The sequence below is a fragment of the Palaemon carinicauda genome, chromosome 26 (genome assembly GCF_036898095.1).
Source record: "Palaemon carinicauda isolate YSFRI2023 chromosome 26, ASM3689809v2, whole genome shotgun sequence".
Lineage (NCBI taxonomy): Eukaryota > Metazoa > Arthropoda > Malacostraca > Decapoda > Palaemonidae > Palaemon > Palaemon carinicauda.
The window spans coordinates 79,176,974-79,197,156 of record NC_090750.1 but is presented as its reverse complement, the minus strand read 5'-3'; the positions used below and the strand labels follow the sequence as shown (position 1 = coordinate 79,197,156).

General features: G+C 39.4%; 1 protein-coding gene across 4 annotated transcripts; it reads left to right on the top strand.

The window, feature by feature from the left end:
- Window positions 1-71: 71 nt before the first annotated feature.
- On the top strand, window positions 72-13,081 carry mRpS23 (mitochondrial ribosomal protein S23). 4 transcript variants are annotated; one of them, XM_068350487.1, is made up of 5 exons: window positions 72-214; window positions 3,852-3,950; window positions 6,385-6,546; window positions 10,195-10,399; window positions 12,915-13,081. In XM_068350487.1, the coding sequence occupies exons 2-5, from the start codon at window positions 3,907-3,909 to the stop codon at window positions 13,020-13,022; spliced, it is 519 nt and encodes a 172-aa protein (XP_068206588.1). In that variant the 5' UTR covers window positions 72-214; window positions 3,852-3,906; the 3' UTR covers window positions 13,023-13,081. The 4 variants fall into 4 exon arrangements, with proteins under 4 accessions (XP_068206588.1, XP_068206590.1, XP_068206589.1 ...); XM_068350489.1 differs by having other exon boundaries at window positions 127-214; window positions 3,858-3,950; XM_068350488.1 differs by lacking the exon at window positions 72-214 and adding an exon at window positions 266-371.
- The last annotated feature ends 7,102 nt before the right edge of the window (window positions 13,082-20,183 follow it).

Below are 20,183 nucleotides of genomic sequence, written 5' to 3'. Positions count from 1 at the left end.
TAGCATATTGCTTTTCCACTTAGGGTTGTAGCTTGGCTTTTGAAAATAATAATAAAAATAATAATAATAAGTATCATCGATGCTTTGAAGAAGTACAAGCTTAAGAAGCTTTGCAACTATCTGTTATGGGATAGAGTGCCAACAAACTCATTTTGCGGCAGCGGAGGATTGTAAGGATAAGGCACTAGGAACCCCAAAGTCTGAAATTGATTAGGTAATTAGAATTTAGTGTATTTTTCTTAACTAGAGTAGGATATATTGTTGATGTTAATACCTCTGATTCAAAGTTTGCGGACAAGTCAAAGTGGGAAATACGCCTGAGAACTCCAGTTAAGGAGTGAAGCGGTTTCGTAAGCTAACACAACCCTAAGGTAAACCAAGAATACTTTAGTCCAAGGGGATCTTTTGGGGGCCCCTGGTCTGTAAGTAAGTAAGGATACAGCTCCTATTTTAGGTTAGGTGGGAGAACCTTAGGTGGTGTGGGAGTTTAGGTTAGCTGGTACCCATTTATTATGCACACGGGAGGAACTGGCCGCTGATATACAAAGGGTCCAAAATATGAATTTCCCCCTATTATTTTCATCAGAATAGTTCAAAATGACTAATAAATGCTCTTTGAACATTTCTTATTCATTAGGAATATTGTGCTACAGTAAAATTGATATAGTTGTGTGATTTTAGCTCCATTATTTTAACTTTTTTAAGGAACAGGTTTTATAGGTAAGATTTAGATGGTGCCGGTTTAGTATGTGGCCTACCTTTCGAGTATGGCCTACGAAATTCTATCTCTGTTTTAGTATGTCTAACCTAACCTAACAAGCTAGGTAGGCCACATTCTAAACTGACACCATTTAGTTTAATATATATAGATTTACCTCAAAATTTTTTTTACTTTGTATCCCTTATATTTACTATAATTTTATTTAATTTTTTTGCATTTATATGAATATTCCTTATTCCCGAATTTAATCGGGCCAGTTCTGTAAGTCACGCGAAACTCATTTGGCTGGTGAATCTCTTCATTTAAATAATTATTGAGCCTTCAAAAATTGACAGGCATTCATTTTTATAACAAATGTATACTGTAACTCTTTTCTATCCAAATGTGGGTATTATGACTTGTATTTTCCAAACCATATCAATTTTGTCAAACCACTCATTTTAGTAGCAGTGATACTCTTCATCTGATATTTTGTCTGATAGGCAATGGTCAGCTATATGACTCAGTTTCCTAAATCATATTAAATGGTGGTCAATTACAGTATCAGTGTTCTAAATAGCACTGCATTAGCATATATGCTGCTCACCTATCGGCAGCCTATCTCCGTCTACTTTAAACTGAAAAGTAAGTCATCAGTGAAAATTTTTTCCAAGGACATATTTATAATGTAACGATAGCCTAGCATGTAAAACTTTAGTGCCAAAATTGCTTATATTTCCAACCAATTGTGTAGATTTAATTTATTTCCGTTGTTAACTACGGTATTTGTTCATGTTAATGAAGATACTGATCTTTAGCTGCTAATATATATAGCAACACTGGCCCTGAAAATTTTAATTTTAGCTTCTCAAGTTGTAAACCATTTATTATTCCAGCTATGACCTGTAATAATATTCTGTACCTTTATATTCATATCTAGTTTGGAGGCACTCAGTCAAAAATATGTTGATTGGTAAAATTTTTACGTTAGTAAGTTTAGCTGTGATGTGAGAGCATAATTTAAATTCATAAGCATTTGCTTGTAGCAAGATTATGGCCATAGGGATTTTTACTTTTTATGCATTTTGCCATGATCTTAGGATTGTGGTAAATTGAGAGAAATCAAATCGTATACCCAAGTAGAGGTTGAAGTACAATACTTGGGCATGTTGATCAGGTTTGCCAGATTTTTTCCAATGGATTATCGTACATGGACTTTGTAATTAAAATTTTTCAACCCAATTTATCATACACACTTTCAACATATTAAGAAATAGAAAGAAACTACTGGTTTCCAGGTGTTTTACTGTATAATGTAATTAATTAAACACACACACACACACACACATATATATATATATATATATATATATATATATATATATATATATATATATATATATATATCAAAATCACACTTCTTTTAATTGAATGACAATAAATTTCTTAACTTTAAATACAATAATATGAGTAGACTCTATAACAAAATACTTAAAATTGCTTAGTTTTGACACTATACAAACCATTTTGCTCTTTACTGTATAGTGAATGTACTTTGGGCGAAGGTGGAAACTAGCCATAAGACGTTTAGCGAGGTATAACTACCCACCACTAGTTAGCACGGGGCAGAAGGTACCTGTGCTATATCGCTACTTTTGCTTTTGGCTTGGGCGAGTGTGGAGAGAATTCTATATCTCTCTCCCGTTCTGGAAGGTAACCAATTGCGGCACCTACTTTTGGCCTCTGAGGCAGTTCCCCATTTCCTTTGCCCTGTATGCAGTCTCTGTTCCTTGCAGAACTCCGCTTGTATCAAGTGTCAGGAGTGACTATCCTCCCAGTGAGTGAGATTTGGTAGGCGGCAGAAGAGGAAGTCTAAAAGGGATTCTTCTCCCGTGACCCACCGACAACCCTTAGGTGTGGACAATGTCGCTTTCCTTATCGCAACAGCATCCACCACAAGGGGGGGGATGGTCTCTCTCATTTCCACTTCCGGCAACTCATGCCTTTCTTGGGGCTTTCAGGTCTCCCCGCTAAGGAATTTTTTTTTTTCATTATTATTATTAATACAGTTAAGGGCACAGCAGGAGTGCATATCTACCTCCCAAAGGAGTAACCATGGTCATCCTTTCCAAAAATCTGGAGATAATGCACCAATAGTTTTCTCATGCCCTGAGCTGCAGCTCTCTTTGGATTGCTACCTTCATTCCTACAGCCCTGGTGTTCAACCCGTAGTAGCTGCAAGCGATACTCCTCTGAGTTTTGAGTTAGGGCTTTCTCCCTCGCTCCTCCTTAATGCTGGTGTACGAGGATAACCCAGAAACTGGCTTCGGCTACGTTTCACAGACAGCTCTTGATGCTGACCTTCAACTTGAGCTCAGCTCGTTGACGGGAAGCAGAGAGCGCTGCCTGGAGGTCTGCTTTGAGGTGTTGGACAACTTACTCTTCTGAGGGAGAGTTAACCTCCACCAGTCACTGTCCAGCAATCTTCGCACTTGCAGGGAGAATTGCTTACAGCAACAACAGGGGTTAGTCTTCTTACTTGCCCGCAGGAGAGACTGCCTTCGTCCGAGTGGTTTCCTCTTGTGGGATCCCTACGGCGGAATTGGATTCCATGCCCTTCTCTTGCTCTTTGGAGCTTGTTGGTGAGTGAGTTAAGTGACTGCTTGCAGCTTCTGCTCATTGACACCATACCGCCAGGGCATAAACGAGTCTCTTAAGCATTTTCTCTTAGGGGTCTTTGCTGCAGATGGTGATGCCTGTTGACCGCTTGCGGTTGCCGCCTCTCCCATGGATGGGTCTTGTAGGCTTTATCTTTTTGGGGTTATTGTTGACATCATGCCTTTGGGTTGTGGGGCCAGGGCCCCCCCCCTCTGCTAACTAGTGGTGGATATTTAGTTATACTTAGCTTAAAGTCTCATGGCTAGTTTCCAGCTTTGCCAAAAGTATATTTCCTGTAAAGAGCTCAAGGTTTGTATCATTAGGGAAAATAAAGATTACTGTACCTCCAAATTTGTTATAATACATTTGGTTTACTACCATATACACATGTACATACAGTATACAGTACACCTTCAGGTGTGGAACCAGTTCCTCACATTTATAATAGATTTCCTATGTATAGTGCGCTAACTCTAATTTTTATTTTTTCCAGTTTCAGTCCTGTGGTCTTTGAATATTGTAGAAGCTTCCTCTTTCCCAATTTTACAATGGCCTCAAATAGGTTAGAAAAAATTGGCACCATATTCACAAGGTAAGTGTGAAGTTATCTTTGTTCCTTTATGTAATACAAACCTTTAACCTTTGATAGGAGTATAACATCAGCAAAGCTGGAACTCGCCATTAAGCTTTTAACGTGGTAAACACAGCTGGCTGTCAGGTGGCGGGGGAAGACCTGATCACCTTCACTTTGAGTTTAGCTGCAGTAGAGTACAGTCGTACTTTCTGGCCCTTAACTGAAAATATTATTCTTCTGCTTTTTTTTTCTATATTGCTGTTTGGTGTGCTTGTGATGTCCGCTCCATGGTCAGGCATGCAGCTATGTCCTGGCGAGCCTGGAGGTCAACCTTCATGAACTGTAGATGCTGCAGGGGATGTTTCTGTCCACAGGAATCCCCTATCCTAAATCCGCTGCAGTGGACTGAGCTTGCGAAGAAGAGGAGGAAGAAGGTGAAGAGGGATTCTTCGGAATTTGTTTTGGGTACACCCAAGCTGATGTCCAAAAACCTCACAGGCTCTTTTCTCTCTTCTTTGTGTTCAAAGGCCTCTGCTTGTTCTTCTTTTTCTCCTTCAGGGAGTCCTTTATGTGTGACAGGAGTATTACCTTCCTCTGGTGAAGATGATATCCCCTTGCCTCTCGCCAAAGCACTCCCTCTGAAGTAAGTGCTGACGATCCTCGCAAGGACCTGAGTCTGGGTGTGCTGTGGCCTGCCCTTGGTATTGATGGTGCCTCTTCAGCAGAGAAGCTTCTGGAGGTGTTAACTGCAGCTTGGTTGCAGAGGTGTTTCAGCCCTGCTGCTGCTTCCATCCTGCCTGCTGAACCATCGTTTGTTGGTGAGGGCCTGTCTCCTACAAAATCCTTGACCATGGTTCATCTGTTACCATTGCTACTACTTCTGCCACCAGGAAGAAGAGGAGTTCAATGAAGCACAGGATGACTGACCCGGATAAGTCTCTTGAAAACTATCTAGGTTTCTGTGCATGATTTCATGGGCGATTAGCATTGCACCAAAACCATTCTTCAGGGGAAGCGTTGAGGTGCATAATAAGGAGCCTTCTAAAGAAAGTCAGCGCATCGTAAGATCTCTTGATGACCCTAGTAGTTCAGTTGTGGCAACATGCAGAATGGTTCCCAGACCTTTGCATCTGCTCACAGAGGCACCAAAAGAGGTCCCTCCACTTACGATATATTCAGACAAACACATTGAGACCTTCCATATAGCGATTCCATCACTTCGTCCTCACACCTAGAGGTTATCCAGCAATTCCTCGGAAAGAAAGGCTTTCAAGACTGGGGACAAAAGAATGGCAGGATACCTCCGGGGAGACATCTGCTTTAGTATATCAGAGGAAGTGGGTCGTCCGTTGTGGTTGGTTTCATAGATGGGGTATCTCTCCTCTCAGTGCCACTATACTAAAAATAGTGGAGCTCTAATTGTTCCTCAGAGAGGAAAACTTTGTTTGGTACTGCAAATAAAAGGCTATCACTTGGCCTTAAGCCTCTTTTCAAACTAAACGGAGTTAACATTCCCTTTTCAATGGAACGGTCTGTTCTCATACGGGTTTGAACACGCCTGCCTTCATTCAGGAATCAAACCACCACCTGGGAATGTAGTGGAAATATATGTTCACCTATACAAACCTGAGACCTTCAAGTTATACCTCCCTATTCACCCACCCTGCTAGTCCCAGGTCAAAGGTCAAAGTGAAGGTGAACGCTACCTGACAGTCAATTGTGTTTGCCTTGTTAAAAACAAAAAACTTGACAGCCAGTTCCAGCTTTGCTTAAGTCATATTCCTATTAAAGGTGTCAGGTTTGTATATTTAGGAAAAATACAAATTGATTAAAAGATGTGCGATATTGTATTCGTATGAGATAGATTTATTCCTTTAATGAAATAATACCTGCTAGTCTGAAGGTAAGATCAAGCTCTGAATCATAATTCAACACTGTACCTGTAATAGGAAAGTAATTTTCAGCCTACAACTTTGTCATCATTTGGTGTATTGAATGAAATAGTTTTGGTTTATATAGTGATGCTCCTGAATTTTTTTTTTCAAGGATTGGATCTCGTGACATATTTTGATATTGTAAAAAATTAAAAAACTAACGAGTAGTGTAACTTTTCTCTTAATAGTTATGAATATAAGTATATACTTCTGTAATGTATTTTGAAGTAGTTTGAAATTTGTTTTTATCATGATGTAATAAAGTTACACAGTGAAGATTAACATTGAAATTTTCTGAAGCTATAAACACCTGAAAATGATTTTATTAATAAAAATTTCATAATGAAATTGTTTTGAAGTACTGTACACTACTTAATAAGGAAAGCACTTTTGTAACTTTACCATTTTATGAAAGTATTTGATTCATTCTAGTATACTCTTCAAGAAGTTGAATTTGAATCAAAGTCTTTATATACAATGTATATACTTTATATATGTATTTTTTCTTGCTTGTTCAGGACAACAGGACTTTTGAAATCTGGTGCAATGAAACCTGCTGATAAGCCTTTGTGGTATGACGTTTATGAAGCTTTTCCTCCTAAGCTGGAACCACGATTTGATCGCAAGGTTCAAGAGAAACCAATTAGGAATATTCTTTACCCTGAAGATGTGGTTAGAGCGTAAGTAATGCCTTTTTATGTTGTCGTTATATTTCTACGACACTTCAGTTTGTTCCGACAAGAATGTAAAACCAATGTCATTTATCTGGATAGCTCTCAGTTAAGGTGGAAACTGTCAGTTTAAAAGAAGGTTAGGGAATGATATGCCCAAGGGGGTATGGAGAATACTCTCTCTGCTCAGTGTAATGGTAATCAGTTTTATATTATGGACTCAGACAAGAGGTTGCTCACATCATAGGAAGCTCCCTTCCCCTACCTAGAGAATGGATTCAGGTTTAAAGGTGGGGGAAATTATCCTTCAGGTTTAAAGGTGGGGGAAATTATCCTCTAGCAAATAAAAAAAAATGGAGTAGAGTTGGACATATCTAATGTTATTTTATTAAATGTTCAACACTTTCTTTGAAAAACAATTTTGTGATTTTGTTTGCAAATAAGTTATAAGATTATCAGAAATTTTATATAAATTATGCATTAATTTAATTATTTTGCAATGTAAAACCCCATGTATTCATTTTCAAAGAAAATTCTTTAAAACTTACAATAAATTAAAACATTTAAATTCCATAACTCACAACTCAAAATTATTACCTCCACCAATGAAGTTGGCTACAATTTTAATCGTAGAGTAATAAAAAGCCCCTGAAAACGATTAAATTCTGGAAGGTAAAGGTCAAAAGTCAAGGTCACGGTAAAGCAAAATGTCCAATTCACGTAATCATCCATAAGTTGGACATCGTTGTCAGAGACTTCAAACTTGGTTCATATTTGAGTATATTACAATCCACTCCAATTAATACATGTTAAAGTCAAAGGTCAAGGTCGAGAAATAAGCTGCGTTCTACTGCGTGCCACTAGTTTAACATTGTGACAAGCAAAAGAGTTTACAAAGTTACTGTACTTTAAGCCTAAGAACAACCTGTTCCCCACACCCTGATAGTTCCCTCTAGTGTTCCTAACGCTTTAGGAATACAGTACAATACCCTTATTAACACATTAAGCAAATAAAATTAATTGATTTTATAATTGAGGCTTTGCTCCTACATTAACCCTTTTACCCCCAAAGGTACTGGTACGTTTCACAAAAGCCATCCCTTTACCCCCATGGACGTACCGGTACGTCCTTGCAAAAAAATGCTATAAAAATTTTTTTTTATCATATTTTTTATATTTTTTTGAGAAAATTCAGGCATTTTCCAAGAGAATGAGACCAACCTGACCTCTTTATGACAAAAATTAAGGCTTTTAGAGCAATTTAAAAAAAATATACTGCAAAATGTGCTGGGAAAAAAATAACCCCCTGGGGTTTAAGGGTTGGAAATTTCCAAATAGCCTGGGGGTAAAAGGGTTAATAAAAACCATTTGCTCTTTAGTATGGATATGTTTTTAGCGTAGATTTGTATAGTTAGGAAAAATACAAATTAATTCCAAATTTGTAATATGTATCTTATAATTAAAGCAATATAAAGCTTTTAATTTACAGTATTCAATTGCATAGATATCACTAGATCCCTATTTGGATTTTAGAGAATATTAATACAGTGGTGTTGCTGCTATTATTGTACAGTACTCTATTACAGTATTTTTTATCAATCATTTATTATGTTAATTGAAATTATTATAATGCAAGTCATATTTTTAAAGCCTCAAAGCAAACAGTAAAAGACAGGATTTATAATAGCAAATTGATAAGTGTATTAGTAAAAAAAAAAAAAAGTGAAAGAAAATAACTATTTGTTCCTTCACATAATACAAACCCTCGACCTTTAATAGAAGCATGACTTCAGCGAAGTTGGAACCGGCTGTTAAGCTTTCCAGTATTTTTGCCCTCTTGTAGCAAGCCACTCGATGGTGTTGACAAGTGACAACTCCACCGTAGTGGCTCACATAACCAGACGATGTACATTGTCAATGGTGTAATGGCATCTTGCAGCAGAGACCCAAATGGGCGGACCTCACCTCAATTTCCCGGGCACTCCTTTTTCATTTCAGGCAGAAAGAATGTAGTGATGGACAAATTAAGGAGGAAGATGCAGGTGGTTGGCTCCAAATAGTCTTTAAGTCCTTGAATAGCGACGGAAAACCTGTGTTTTTGGGGTTTGCTGACAGTAGACCTGTTTGCAACCTCTAAACCACAAGCTCCTCATCTACTGCTCTCCAGTTTCAGATTCAAAAGCAGCATTTAAGGACGCATTGCAACACCTGTGCGATGGCCTCAATGTCTATCTTTTTCCACCCTTCTGCCTGATAAGGAGGTTTCTAGTGTTTTAGCCTCCTTCACCTCTAAATAGAGGCAAGCACAGAAGACATGTAAGGAGCCTTTTCGGTAGTTCACACCCGATAAGGCTCACCCTTCCAGACAGCCCTTTCATGGCACAAGGGAGGAAAAACTGCTGAATATGAACAAGCACCCCTACTAAGGGGTGCATTTCTCCCACAATACCAACGGTGGGTGGTGAAGTGCAGGTGGTAGAGTGGGAAGTGCCACAGAGCCAAATTCTAGACTGTCAACGTCCTCTGAGTGGGATATATTGTCCCGTTATTCATCTTTCCCCATCCCCTGATTCGTCATCCAGTTACATCATTGTCCTTCGAGATGGGATCGTCGAAGGACATTACTCTTCGGGCAGGAGTATACAGTAGACCATAATTGAGAAGGGCACTCTCCAAGAGGTCTCTGATGAGTCCCTTGGCTTCTTCAGTTGTCTTTTCATTGAAGAGAAGATTGGAGACCAGTCATAGACCTTGCATCCTTGAACACTCTAGATTTAAGTCGCGTACTTACAGATCATAATCCATCTGTCATCAAGGAAGTACCTAAAATTCGTTCTGCACGAAAAGATATACAGTACCAGTTTCAGGTGCTGTGCTTTCAGCCTGTTGACAACACCTCAGGTGTTCACTAGAGTTCATTCTGGTTTTAATCTGGGTCCGTGCCAACAGCATTTATCTCCTTTGTTACCTAGACAGCTTGTTGATTCTGGCAGGTCTACAATACAGAGTTTTGGCTATGAACAACCCTTGAAGCCAGGGCCGAAGACCTGCTGGATCCTTAATTCTTTTCAACATCCCAGGAGTTCTGAGTATCCCTGGTAAAGTTTTCCAGCCATTTGGGATGGGGATGTCTTCCCACGTAAGGATGAGTCTCCTATGTAAAGAACGATATTTGTATTTGTGTATGAACAAACGACAAATGTGGGATTAATTTGTATTTTTCCAAATTTTACAAACTTTTAGTCCTTTACTTGTACTTTCCCCCATCACCAACCCCTTACAAAAACCTTGCTAATATAAAAATGATTTGTCAGTGAGCCGGTGAGGTTGTGTTGTTTCCCCTCTACTAACAGGTAACTACGGGCTGGTTGTTGACATGTTACTATTTTTAACTGCTGTATTCCAGCTTTGCTGTTATTCTCCTATGTAAAGAAAAAACTCTGGTTTGTATAGTTTGGAAAAATGCAAATTACTTTCAAATTTGTCATATTTTGTATGCGTAGTGTGAAGCAAATTGAAATATCTGATGACCAATTATTTATACATTTCTATTAAAACAAAATTTTGTAAGTATAGTATTTCATAATGCATGTCTATCCAGCAGAAATTCCACTTATGAACGTAGCATTTCATGTAGGTCTGATCGCTTACTTTCAGGCAATTCTATAAAAAATTCAGTTCACCTGGCACAATAAGACTCTCTGAAGACAGCCACCGTCCCACCCTTTGCCAGCTCTTTGTTGAAGAGTATGAGCGACTGCAGAGTGAAGGCAGTACTCCAACTGAAAAACTCATGGATGAGGCAGTACTTGCTCTTGAATCTAGGGGAATTTACTTGGATCCAACTCGATCACCTCCTAAGGTGAGCACGATTTTAATTCAATCTTTATTCACCATCTTGAAATAATGAGGAGATATTATATGTAACCATAGCTTTTGTAGTTATTTGGTAGTGTTCCTAGCATAAAATCCCCTCATAAGTCATATATTAGATTTAGCGGTAAAATTATAGAATGGTGCAATAAACTGTTTATAGAAAATAAGACTGGTTTCTAATATACTGTATTTTGTGGCGTTTTGAGTGATTTTCATAATGATTCCTGGCGGAATGAATGAATGAATTCATTCCGCCAGGTGTAATTATCAAAATCGCTCATAACACTACAAAATATATTAAATACCAGTCTTTTTGTGGTGTTTTGAGCGATTTTGATAATGAAATCCACAGTTTTTGAGTTATGGTGGATCAACTACCATAACTGAAAATTTTGGCTTTGCTCGAGGTATCTTCATCAATTACGTTTGAAACACCTTAAATTATACAGTTTACTAGTCTAACTTTATTGATATATTTTTTAGACTTTGTTGGTTTTGTCAGTCATTGTCATAAGAAAATAGTTATCATAATAAAAAAGTTACCATAATCACAACTGTTATGAAAGTCAAAATACTGGAGCAGTGAAGAGTTTCTACATAGGCAATACAGCATGTGTTAGAATAGGAAATGAAGTGACCAAGTGGTTTCCACTGAGACTGGAGCCGAGACAGGGATGTCTGGTGCCGCCATGGTTGTTCAATTTGTTTGTTGATGGAGTTGTTAGAGAAGTAAATGCTCAAGTGCCTGGTTGAGGATTGAAACTGATAGCTGAGAGTGATAATGAGTGGGAGGTAAATCAGTTGTTTGCTGATGATACAGTACTGTATTGGTTGTGGACTCACAGGAGAAGTTGGATCAATAGTGACAGAGTTTGGAAAGGTGTGTGAGAGAAGGAAATTGAGAGTTAATGTGGGTTAGAGTACGATTATGAGATGAACGAGAGGAAGGGTGGTGCTAGGTTGAATGTCATGTTGAATGGAGAGTTACTTGAGGAAGTAGATTAGTGTAAGTACTTGGGTATGTTGTTGCTGCAAATTATTGTCATTATTATTACTTGCTAAGCTACAACCTCAGCAGGATGCTATAAGTTCAAGGGCTCCAACAGGAAAAGTAGCCCAGTGAGGAAAAGAAATAAACAACAAGAGTTTAAGGACAATAATATTAAAATAAATTTTTCATGTAGGATCTATAAAAACTTTAAAATAACAAGTGGATAAAACCTTCAAAATAAGAGGAAGAGAAAAAAGATAGAAATAGTGTGCCCAAGTGTACCCTCAAGCAAGGGAACTCTAATCTAAGATAGTGAAAGACCATGATATAGAAGCTATGGCACTACCCAAGACTAGAGAACAATGGTTTGATTTTGGAGTGTCCTCCTAGAAGAGCTGCTTACCATAGCTAAAGTCTCTTATACCCTTACCAAGAAGAAAGTAGCCGCTGAACAATTGTAAGGCAGTAGTTAACCTCTTCAGAGAAGAATTGTTAGGAATTTTCTTGTTGTCAAGTGTATGAGGAAAGAGGAGAATGTGTAAAGAATAGGCCAAACTATACTGTGTATGTCGGCAAAGATGAAATGAGCCATAACCAGAGAGAGGGATCCAATGTAGTACTGTCTGGCTAGTCAAAGGACCCAAAAACTCTCTAGCGGTAGTATTTCAACGGGTGACTGGTGTCTTGGTCAACCTAAAATGGTGGAGTAGAAGCAGATACACGTCAGAGTGAATGAAGGATGTACAGTGTTGGGGGCAGTGAAGGGAGTGGTAAAGAATAGAGGGTTAGGAATGAATGTTCAGTATGAGAAAGTGATTGTACCAACTATGCTGTATACATCGGAGTTGTGAGGAATGAAAGTGAAGGAGAGACAGAAATTGAATGTGTTTGAGATGAAATGTCTGAGTATGGCTGGTGTATCTCGAGTAGAAAGGGTTAGAAACGAAGTAGTGAGGGTGAGAACAGGTGTAACAAATGAGTTAGCAGCTAGAATGGTTATGAATGTATTGGGTGGTATGGCCATGTAAAGAAAATGGAAAATGGCTGTCTGCTGATGAAGGTGACGAATACAAGAGTTGATGGGAGAAGTACAAGAGGAAGGTCAAGGTTTGGGTGGATGCATGGAGTGAAGAAAGCTCTAGGCGATTGGAGGATAGATGAGAGAGAGGCAAAAAGAGCTTGTTAGAAATAGGAATGAATGGTGAGCGATGGTTCCAGTAGGCCCTGCTGCGTCCTCCGCTGAGTTAGCAGCAGTAGGGGATTCAGCATATAAAGCTTCATTTGTGGTGGATAACAGGGGAGGTTAGGCTGTGGCACCCTAGCAGTACCAACCAGACTCATGCTGAATCCCTTGTCAGGCTGGATGGAGCGAAGAGAAGAGAAGTCCCATAATTTGTTTTTGTTTTTTATGTCAGCGACCCCAAAATTGGGGGAAGTGCATTGGCAGATCAATAGATAGATTGTAAAAATAATTTTTAGATTTTTCTTGAATAAGTCATTATACTTTCAGGTTGAAGCAGACACGGAGCAAGTTCCAGTAAGTGAGCCCTCGAAAGAACATGGAAGGCTTAAAGAGAAAGTTCGATTAGCTGATATTTTTAAAGAGTCTCAAGAGTAATATATGGACAGACAAGTGTATTTTATGTACCTATTCATTGTAAATAAATTTGAAAAATTTTTATTATTTATATACTATACTTCCATTGTAGATATTTGTGGTACTGTATTGCATTTTCAGTTATACAAAGGCATTTAAAAATAAATCCATATTAAAATCTTTCTGGAATTGAAGCAAATAAAAGTTTTAATAAATTGTATTCGAAGAAAGCATTTTGTTAAAATAAATGACAAATTAGGAGAACGATATCAATTTTCTGAAAGCCCTTTTTTTACCTGCATTATGTTCTCTAGGGGTGAAAAAAGCTGTTAAAATGTTGCTATGCCTGATTTATCATTGCTCATCACAAGGATGTCAAACTTTTTCAGACAAAGGTGTATCAGGCATTCCTTTCTTTCTGACGATGTTGACACTGACCATTCAGATCATCATTTGATTACAGTAGAAGTCAATTTGTACAAAAGGTCCTCGAATATTCAGTTTTCATGAGTAGGGCCTGCAGATTGCAAATTTTCAGGTCCTTGGTGTCTGACAGCTTTATTGCCAGCAGATAAACTATTATCAAATATAAAGTGGAAGTCCAGCTGAGTGAAAGCATCCTCCTCCTAGTCTGTGCAATATCCTCCAACAACCTGGCTCCCTCTACAATCATTATATTGATGAATCTCACTGTCCATTTCTGAGTTGGAAAATGTGAGAAATTTACAGAACAACCAACAGGTTCCTCCTGAATGCTAAGGAGGAAAAAAATATCACTTACTTCATGAGCCTTTGCCTAAGTTAGATCTTTAAATTCACTGACGTGAGTAAGAGCAACTACTGTAATAGTCTCACGAGGCTAGGAAAAAAGTTCTTGGAGATATCTTTCTCTTTATCCTGCCATTTGTAAGGGAAGTCTTTGGAGCTGAGCCAAAAAGCATCAAATCCTTTAGATAGCACCATGGGGACCCTGCAGGACAGAGAAACCAATCATTCTGTTGCCCTCTGGATTACTCCTGAGAAGAGATGAACTCGAACCTGGTATAGTAGCCAGCTGGGTCTTAGCCATGCACACTGGAACAAGCTAAGAGATCCTCTTCCATCCTTCAGCATGACTAGTTACAATATTGTATTTCAACTTGCTTTGCTTTAGCTAAGGGTACCCAAAAACTATGCTCATCTCAAAGGCTCAAATGTGGCACGCCTAAGAGACTTGAGAACACTGGTCACATCGCACTCCGGGTCCTGAGGGATTAAGATGGTCATAGAAAGTTTCCAGAAGAAATTTTTATGCCATTCAGTCTGAAGATCATGCTCGAGGCTGAATGATAGCCTTTCGCCGCAAAGACTGAGAGGAGCTTCTTTCAGTGAAGGGAGACGAGAAAATCGGCTTTGACCTGTAAAGTGTTCATTCTACAACACCAAGTGCAGAAGATGGCATCTGACAAGGAGCATCAGCCGATCTGGATATCATTCGGTGTGCAGCCACCTGAGATGTACTAGGGTCTATAACCTGTTGATTAATTGGCGAATTAGGCAGAATGGAGGAAAGGCTTGTGTGTCCAGGTTGTACCAAGGGTCTAGAACAGGGGAGAAGAATAATATGAGTTTCCTGTTCAGCCATACCTAAATACCTGGCTCTGGCAACCAGAGCGTGACTGCTAGGACATTCCTTTTGTCTGGAATGCAAGTAGGAGAAGTTTACAAAATTGTCCACAGGCCAGAGGTGCACCTGCTTTGTCAACTTGAGTCCCTACTTGCTTGTTAAAGTAAGCTACGACTGTAGTGTTATCCCTCGTTCACACTACTGAGTGCCCAATCAAAATGTTTGAAAGCTAGGAACCTGCATTTCCAAGACATTGATACATTGGTACTTTTCTTCTGGGGACCACCACACACACCCGAGATGACTTGATTCCTCTCCATCTCAACTGACAGTATGTGTGCAAGATTAAATACGAAATCAATTATCGATAGCAAAAACGTAAGCCCTGTACCAAGATGCCTTCCCAGTTTGGATTGGTACTTGGTATTGCACTGTCTCAAACAGAAGCGAGGAGAGATGGTCGGAGTCTCAAACAGAAGCGAGGAGAGATAGACGGAGTCTTACACAACTCTTATCAATCAGTCCTCCTGGAGTTTTCGATATCTTCTTTTTAGATGTGACATGCCTTCTTCTGGGTCATGGACAAACAATGATGCTTTCACATGGAAGAGGCCATAGAAGGCTTTTTACAGCAGCAGAGACCACCATAAGGTGTCACATTCTTCAGCGCATCCATGGATGAAGCAGAAGTCGTGAAGACACCACAGTGGCTCTCTCTATTCAGAAACAACTGCATATCCTTTTATTTTTCCTCTAATTCATCCTTTGAACATAACAGTTTGTCTGAACAATTATCCATTTATCCTAGGAAGAGAAAGCAAAATAGCCAAACGGCAGCAAGAGCATGTGCATGCTGCTGGCTGCCCAAGTCAAAAGTGAGTGTCTAGGTGACCAATAGATGGACAGGGCTTTCCTGCCACCTGCAGGTAGTTACATCTACCTTGTTAAGTTTTAACATCTGTTCATACTTCAGAGCAGTGTTTGTATTCGTGTAGGAACAAATGGTAATTGAGTAGTCAGAGGCAGTGGGTACTATGTAGAATGAGAATGGATAGGTTAATTGTAAAAGGCTGGTTGAACATTATTTGAAGACTGCCACTCACAGTCATACAAGGTGAATTCATTGTCAAGCTAGAAACAGAAGGCGATGATGTAGACAAAGAAATCATGCTGATGGCACCTCTCCCAGACTATTTTGACTTGCATCCCATTCCTGTGCATTAAAGGCATACTCACTAGTTGGGAAACTGCTCAAAGATGAAGTTAGGTGAAAACATACTGTACAGTTCCTACAACGGAGGTGAGGCAGCACAACAAAATGAAAGGAAGATATAACAGAACTTGCCTGTAAGACACTTAAACATTAATTGAGACAGTGAAAAAAGAACATTGAATACACAGTTCACATAAAAAATACTATTCACAAAAAAAGGAAGAAAAAAAAATTGAATAAGGGTTCTGGCAAAGACAACATATGCAATGGAGCATCATCTATTCAATTTAATATACTCACCATTGTGCAGTATTCACCACTATGATGTATCCATAAGCTTTGTTTGACTTGTACTGATCCAAATGAAAATCGTTATTCTTTTGACCACTTCTAAAACTTCTTTGTTCAGCTGTTAGGTTCCAGTGGTTGCGCTCTGTAACTTACTCTATTACAGTACTATGATAAAGGACAAAGGAATATGCTTTGATCATTGATGGATACTTAATATTCATCTTAAAATTCTATCTTAACTGCTTATCTTGTATTAACAAATATACTCCAAGGTCCTCCAAATACATAACATTTTCTTTGTTTTTTTTGTAGCTCCCTCATTTTAAAAATAATTGAAGGTTGAATTCCACATTACAACAATAAAATGGCAATTGATTACTTTAGATTATTGATCTTGCTAACACTTCCAGCATCTTTATATTTTCAAAGCACACCTCCAAAAGCTTACTTTTTATAATACAGTATATCCTATTTCTGTAGTAATGCTACAGATCTATATCTACCTTTATAATGTTTACACATTCTGGTTAGCTATACAGTAACACATTCTTCGTATAATTTTGACATTCTGGTGGTTAGAGCTTAGGGCTTCTCATCATCTCTTTGAACGTCGCCTTTCCTAAAGGTACCTAGGTCAAGTTAGCATCCTTCAACTCATGCCCAACAAGTTTCAAAGTAATGATGCCCACACTAATTACTTTTTAGTTTTACATTCTACATTTTTATCTTTTTTTAATTTTTTCCTTTTTAAGATACAGTACTTTCAAATTTATTCTCATCTACTTCAATGCAGTATAACAATCCTTATACCAAGTTGCACTTTTCATGGCTATAAAATAGGGATATGTCTTTGGCAGTGCAGAAATGGCCATTGAATCATGAAAATTAAGTAATGACAAGTGTCACAGAATATCTACTTTTATCCTCAAGCCTTGGACTAAGAGGGGTGGTTGAAGTGAGAAATTTAATTTAATTATCCTTCCTGGTCCTGTAAGGGGGGGGGGGGATTCCCATAACCTCCTAACAGCTAATCATAGAGATGTTGAAGCTGCCTGGGTCTTGGTCAGTACTGGCTTAAAAGAAAGCCAGTACTAGGACACGGAAAACCTATCTCCCTGTAAGGGAGATGACGTTGGCACTGTCAAACCAGGAACAGCCAAAGAAACATTTGTAAAGACACTGACCAATCCTCCATCTTGCCAGGAGGATGGAGGAGTTGCTTCTTGGCAGATGTCTGCATGAATGGTGCTTTGTAGTGTAATTCATTTACATCAAATGTCCAATCAGTGTATAATGGTTACAGCTCCAGCAGCCCCTTGAGATGGGGATAACAAAAACAGGTAGAAGACCCAGTCATTCTACCTTTCCTTTAGACATTCCCTGAACGTATTACCGTAAAAGAAATGCAATCATCCCATGAGGGAGCGGGAAATGTTACACAGCTATTGAGCAGCCACCTCCCTAGAGAAGGGGGCCTCTGGGCAGAGTCTATAAGGTAAGAGGCAAAGGTGGTCTAAAAACTTCAGTGCCAAGTACACTGACAAGATACTGTACAGAAACTGGGAGGCAACTAATGGGGCTAGGCTTATGAGTTATTGTATTCCTTGAGATGGCAAAGGTAAAGGTATCCACTGACATCAACCCAAAGTCGCATCTGCAAGTAAACAGGCTCAAGGAACAGTGTCTGGAAACTTCTTTGTTCTTGCTGGGGCTAATGGGAAGGCTAAACAACCTTAGTGCGGGATGTCAAGTCCTCCTCAAGTAGTACTGCATGGCTCTCACGTGATACCAGGCATCTTTGTGCCAACTTACACAAAGGGAATAGGATCCTGAAGCTCCCAAACTGGTGTATGGCAAAAGATCCTCAATCCCTTAAAGGTTTTACATGAAGAGCCAGACTCTTCTACTTTCTTGATGATAGAGAGAAGAGACAGCTTTGAGGGAAAGATCTCTAAGATGTCCTCCTCAGGTTAGCATAAGGTGCATGCACTGGTTCCCTGAGGACCAAGTCCCAGGATAGGCAAGACAGCTTGAAACTCCCTTCGAAAATGGACCAATCCACCGGGGAAGTATCCACACAATACCTAGGAGCCTCTTCTATTCTCTTGCCTAATTAGCAAAGCTTCAGTCTTGCAGGAAAGATAATGGGATGCCCTCCTCAGGTTAATAGGAGATACGTTCAACTATGCCCAGAGAATGAGTATCATCCCACCTCAGGACCCATGTCCAAGGGTATGCTCCCTTCGACCATGGATTCTTCCCCTCAGGAGGATGGAACCATACTCTGCTATGGACCTGCTGTGGCAGAGGCAGGCGAGGAAATCTGTGATCTACTGAAAATTCTCTGGCTGGAGACTCAGTGTAGTAAATCATCAAGTGAGAGCACCGTTAGTCCCCTGGACGAGGAGGGTGGCTTTAAGGGTAGCAGTATAGATGCGAGAGCAGGTTCACGATCACTAACCAACTGCAAATATACTGGCTAATGTGTGAGCTCATAAGGAAGTACTGTGCTGTGAACGATACCCTTATAGGTAGTAGGTTCGCTAGGGTATCATTATAGCAGGAAAGATGGGCGCAAACGACCCCCTCTTCCCGAGTTTAGGGTGCTGGCCAATGAACGACTGCTCACCTATGTCTGGTGCAACTATGGTAACTTTAAAATGGTCTCACACTCTTGTTTCCCTGATTCTGCAGGTTCCAATTAGCAGGAGAGTATCTTAACTCCTTCCAGAAAAAGAAGAGTAATTGCTCCAAGTCCCCAGGAACTTTTAACAAAAGGCCTTTCAATACATTTATCTACTTCTCAAGGAAAAAGTGTCAGACAAAGAAAAAGGAGGGAAAAGAGGTTTGTGAAGGAGTGAGAGAACAAACTTCCCTCACTTCCCCTAACCAACCATTGTTCCTAGCAGTTACTAAGGAGTCTTAGTCTGAGTGAGCAATAAGCACTTCCTCTTCCGCAACACAAACCACAACACTGGGGGTTTTGCACAAAGGGGGGCATGGGGAACACTCAATGAAAAGTATTGGCACCCGCTGCACCTGCCAGGTGAACAATATAAATTATTGGCAAAGTACGTACATGCGACACTTGGTATGAATTAAGTAACACCCTTCAGAGAAAAAGAAACCACCAAGAAGCGACATGCATTACATTCAAGGTTCATCTTCTTTCAGCTCAGAAGAGCGAGAACAACAGATAAATGGGAGTGCCTGCTATCAGTTACTATCTCACAGAAGGTGCACAACACATGGGTATATGAAGATTTTATCCTCATACAAACAAAATCCACTTCATCATATGCTTACCTTTCGATATGTATACGCTGTTAAAAGTGAAAGTGCTAAAGGAAATTAGAAAAAACTTATCACAAACCAAAGTAAAAGATTCAACAGTCAAAAGAGCAGTGCATCAGTATAATACACCCATAATCATTGCAGTCAAGGATTATTGAGTGGGCTTCCACTTCGCGCCACCTGTCACTGACCAAATACCTGTACCTTAATAATGATACGGCTGTTCAAGTGCAAATAAAAACATATCCCTTTTTTAAAGGATTAAGTGTTTGTATATGCATAGGAATAAATTTCAGTTTAATGCCTCCATCTGCTCTGTCAAGATTCTGACCCCTCTATACTGGTACAAATTCTAGCCCACTACCTGGTCTTCAGTGCAGGTCAAAATGTATTTACACATTACTTTAATTCTCTTAATATATTTCATATTAAAGTTCTGTAAACTGTGTTCTATAAACAATACAGTATTCATTTCCTGTTACTTTCAACCTAGCCTACATCTCTTTATACATATACATATACCAAAGGCACTTCCCCCAATTTTGGGGGGTAGCCGACATCAACAAGAAACAAAAACAAAAAAGGGGACCTCTACTCTCTACGTTCCTCCAGCCTAACCAGGGACTCAGCCGAGTTCAGCTGGTACTGCTAGGGTGCCACAGCCCAACCTCCCACATTTCCACCACAGATGAAGCTTCATACTGCTGAGTCCCCTACTGCTGCTACCTCCGCGGTCATCTAAGGCACCGGAGGAAGCAGCAGGGCCTACCGGAACTGC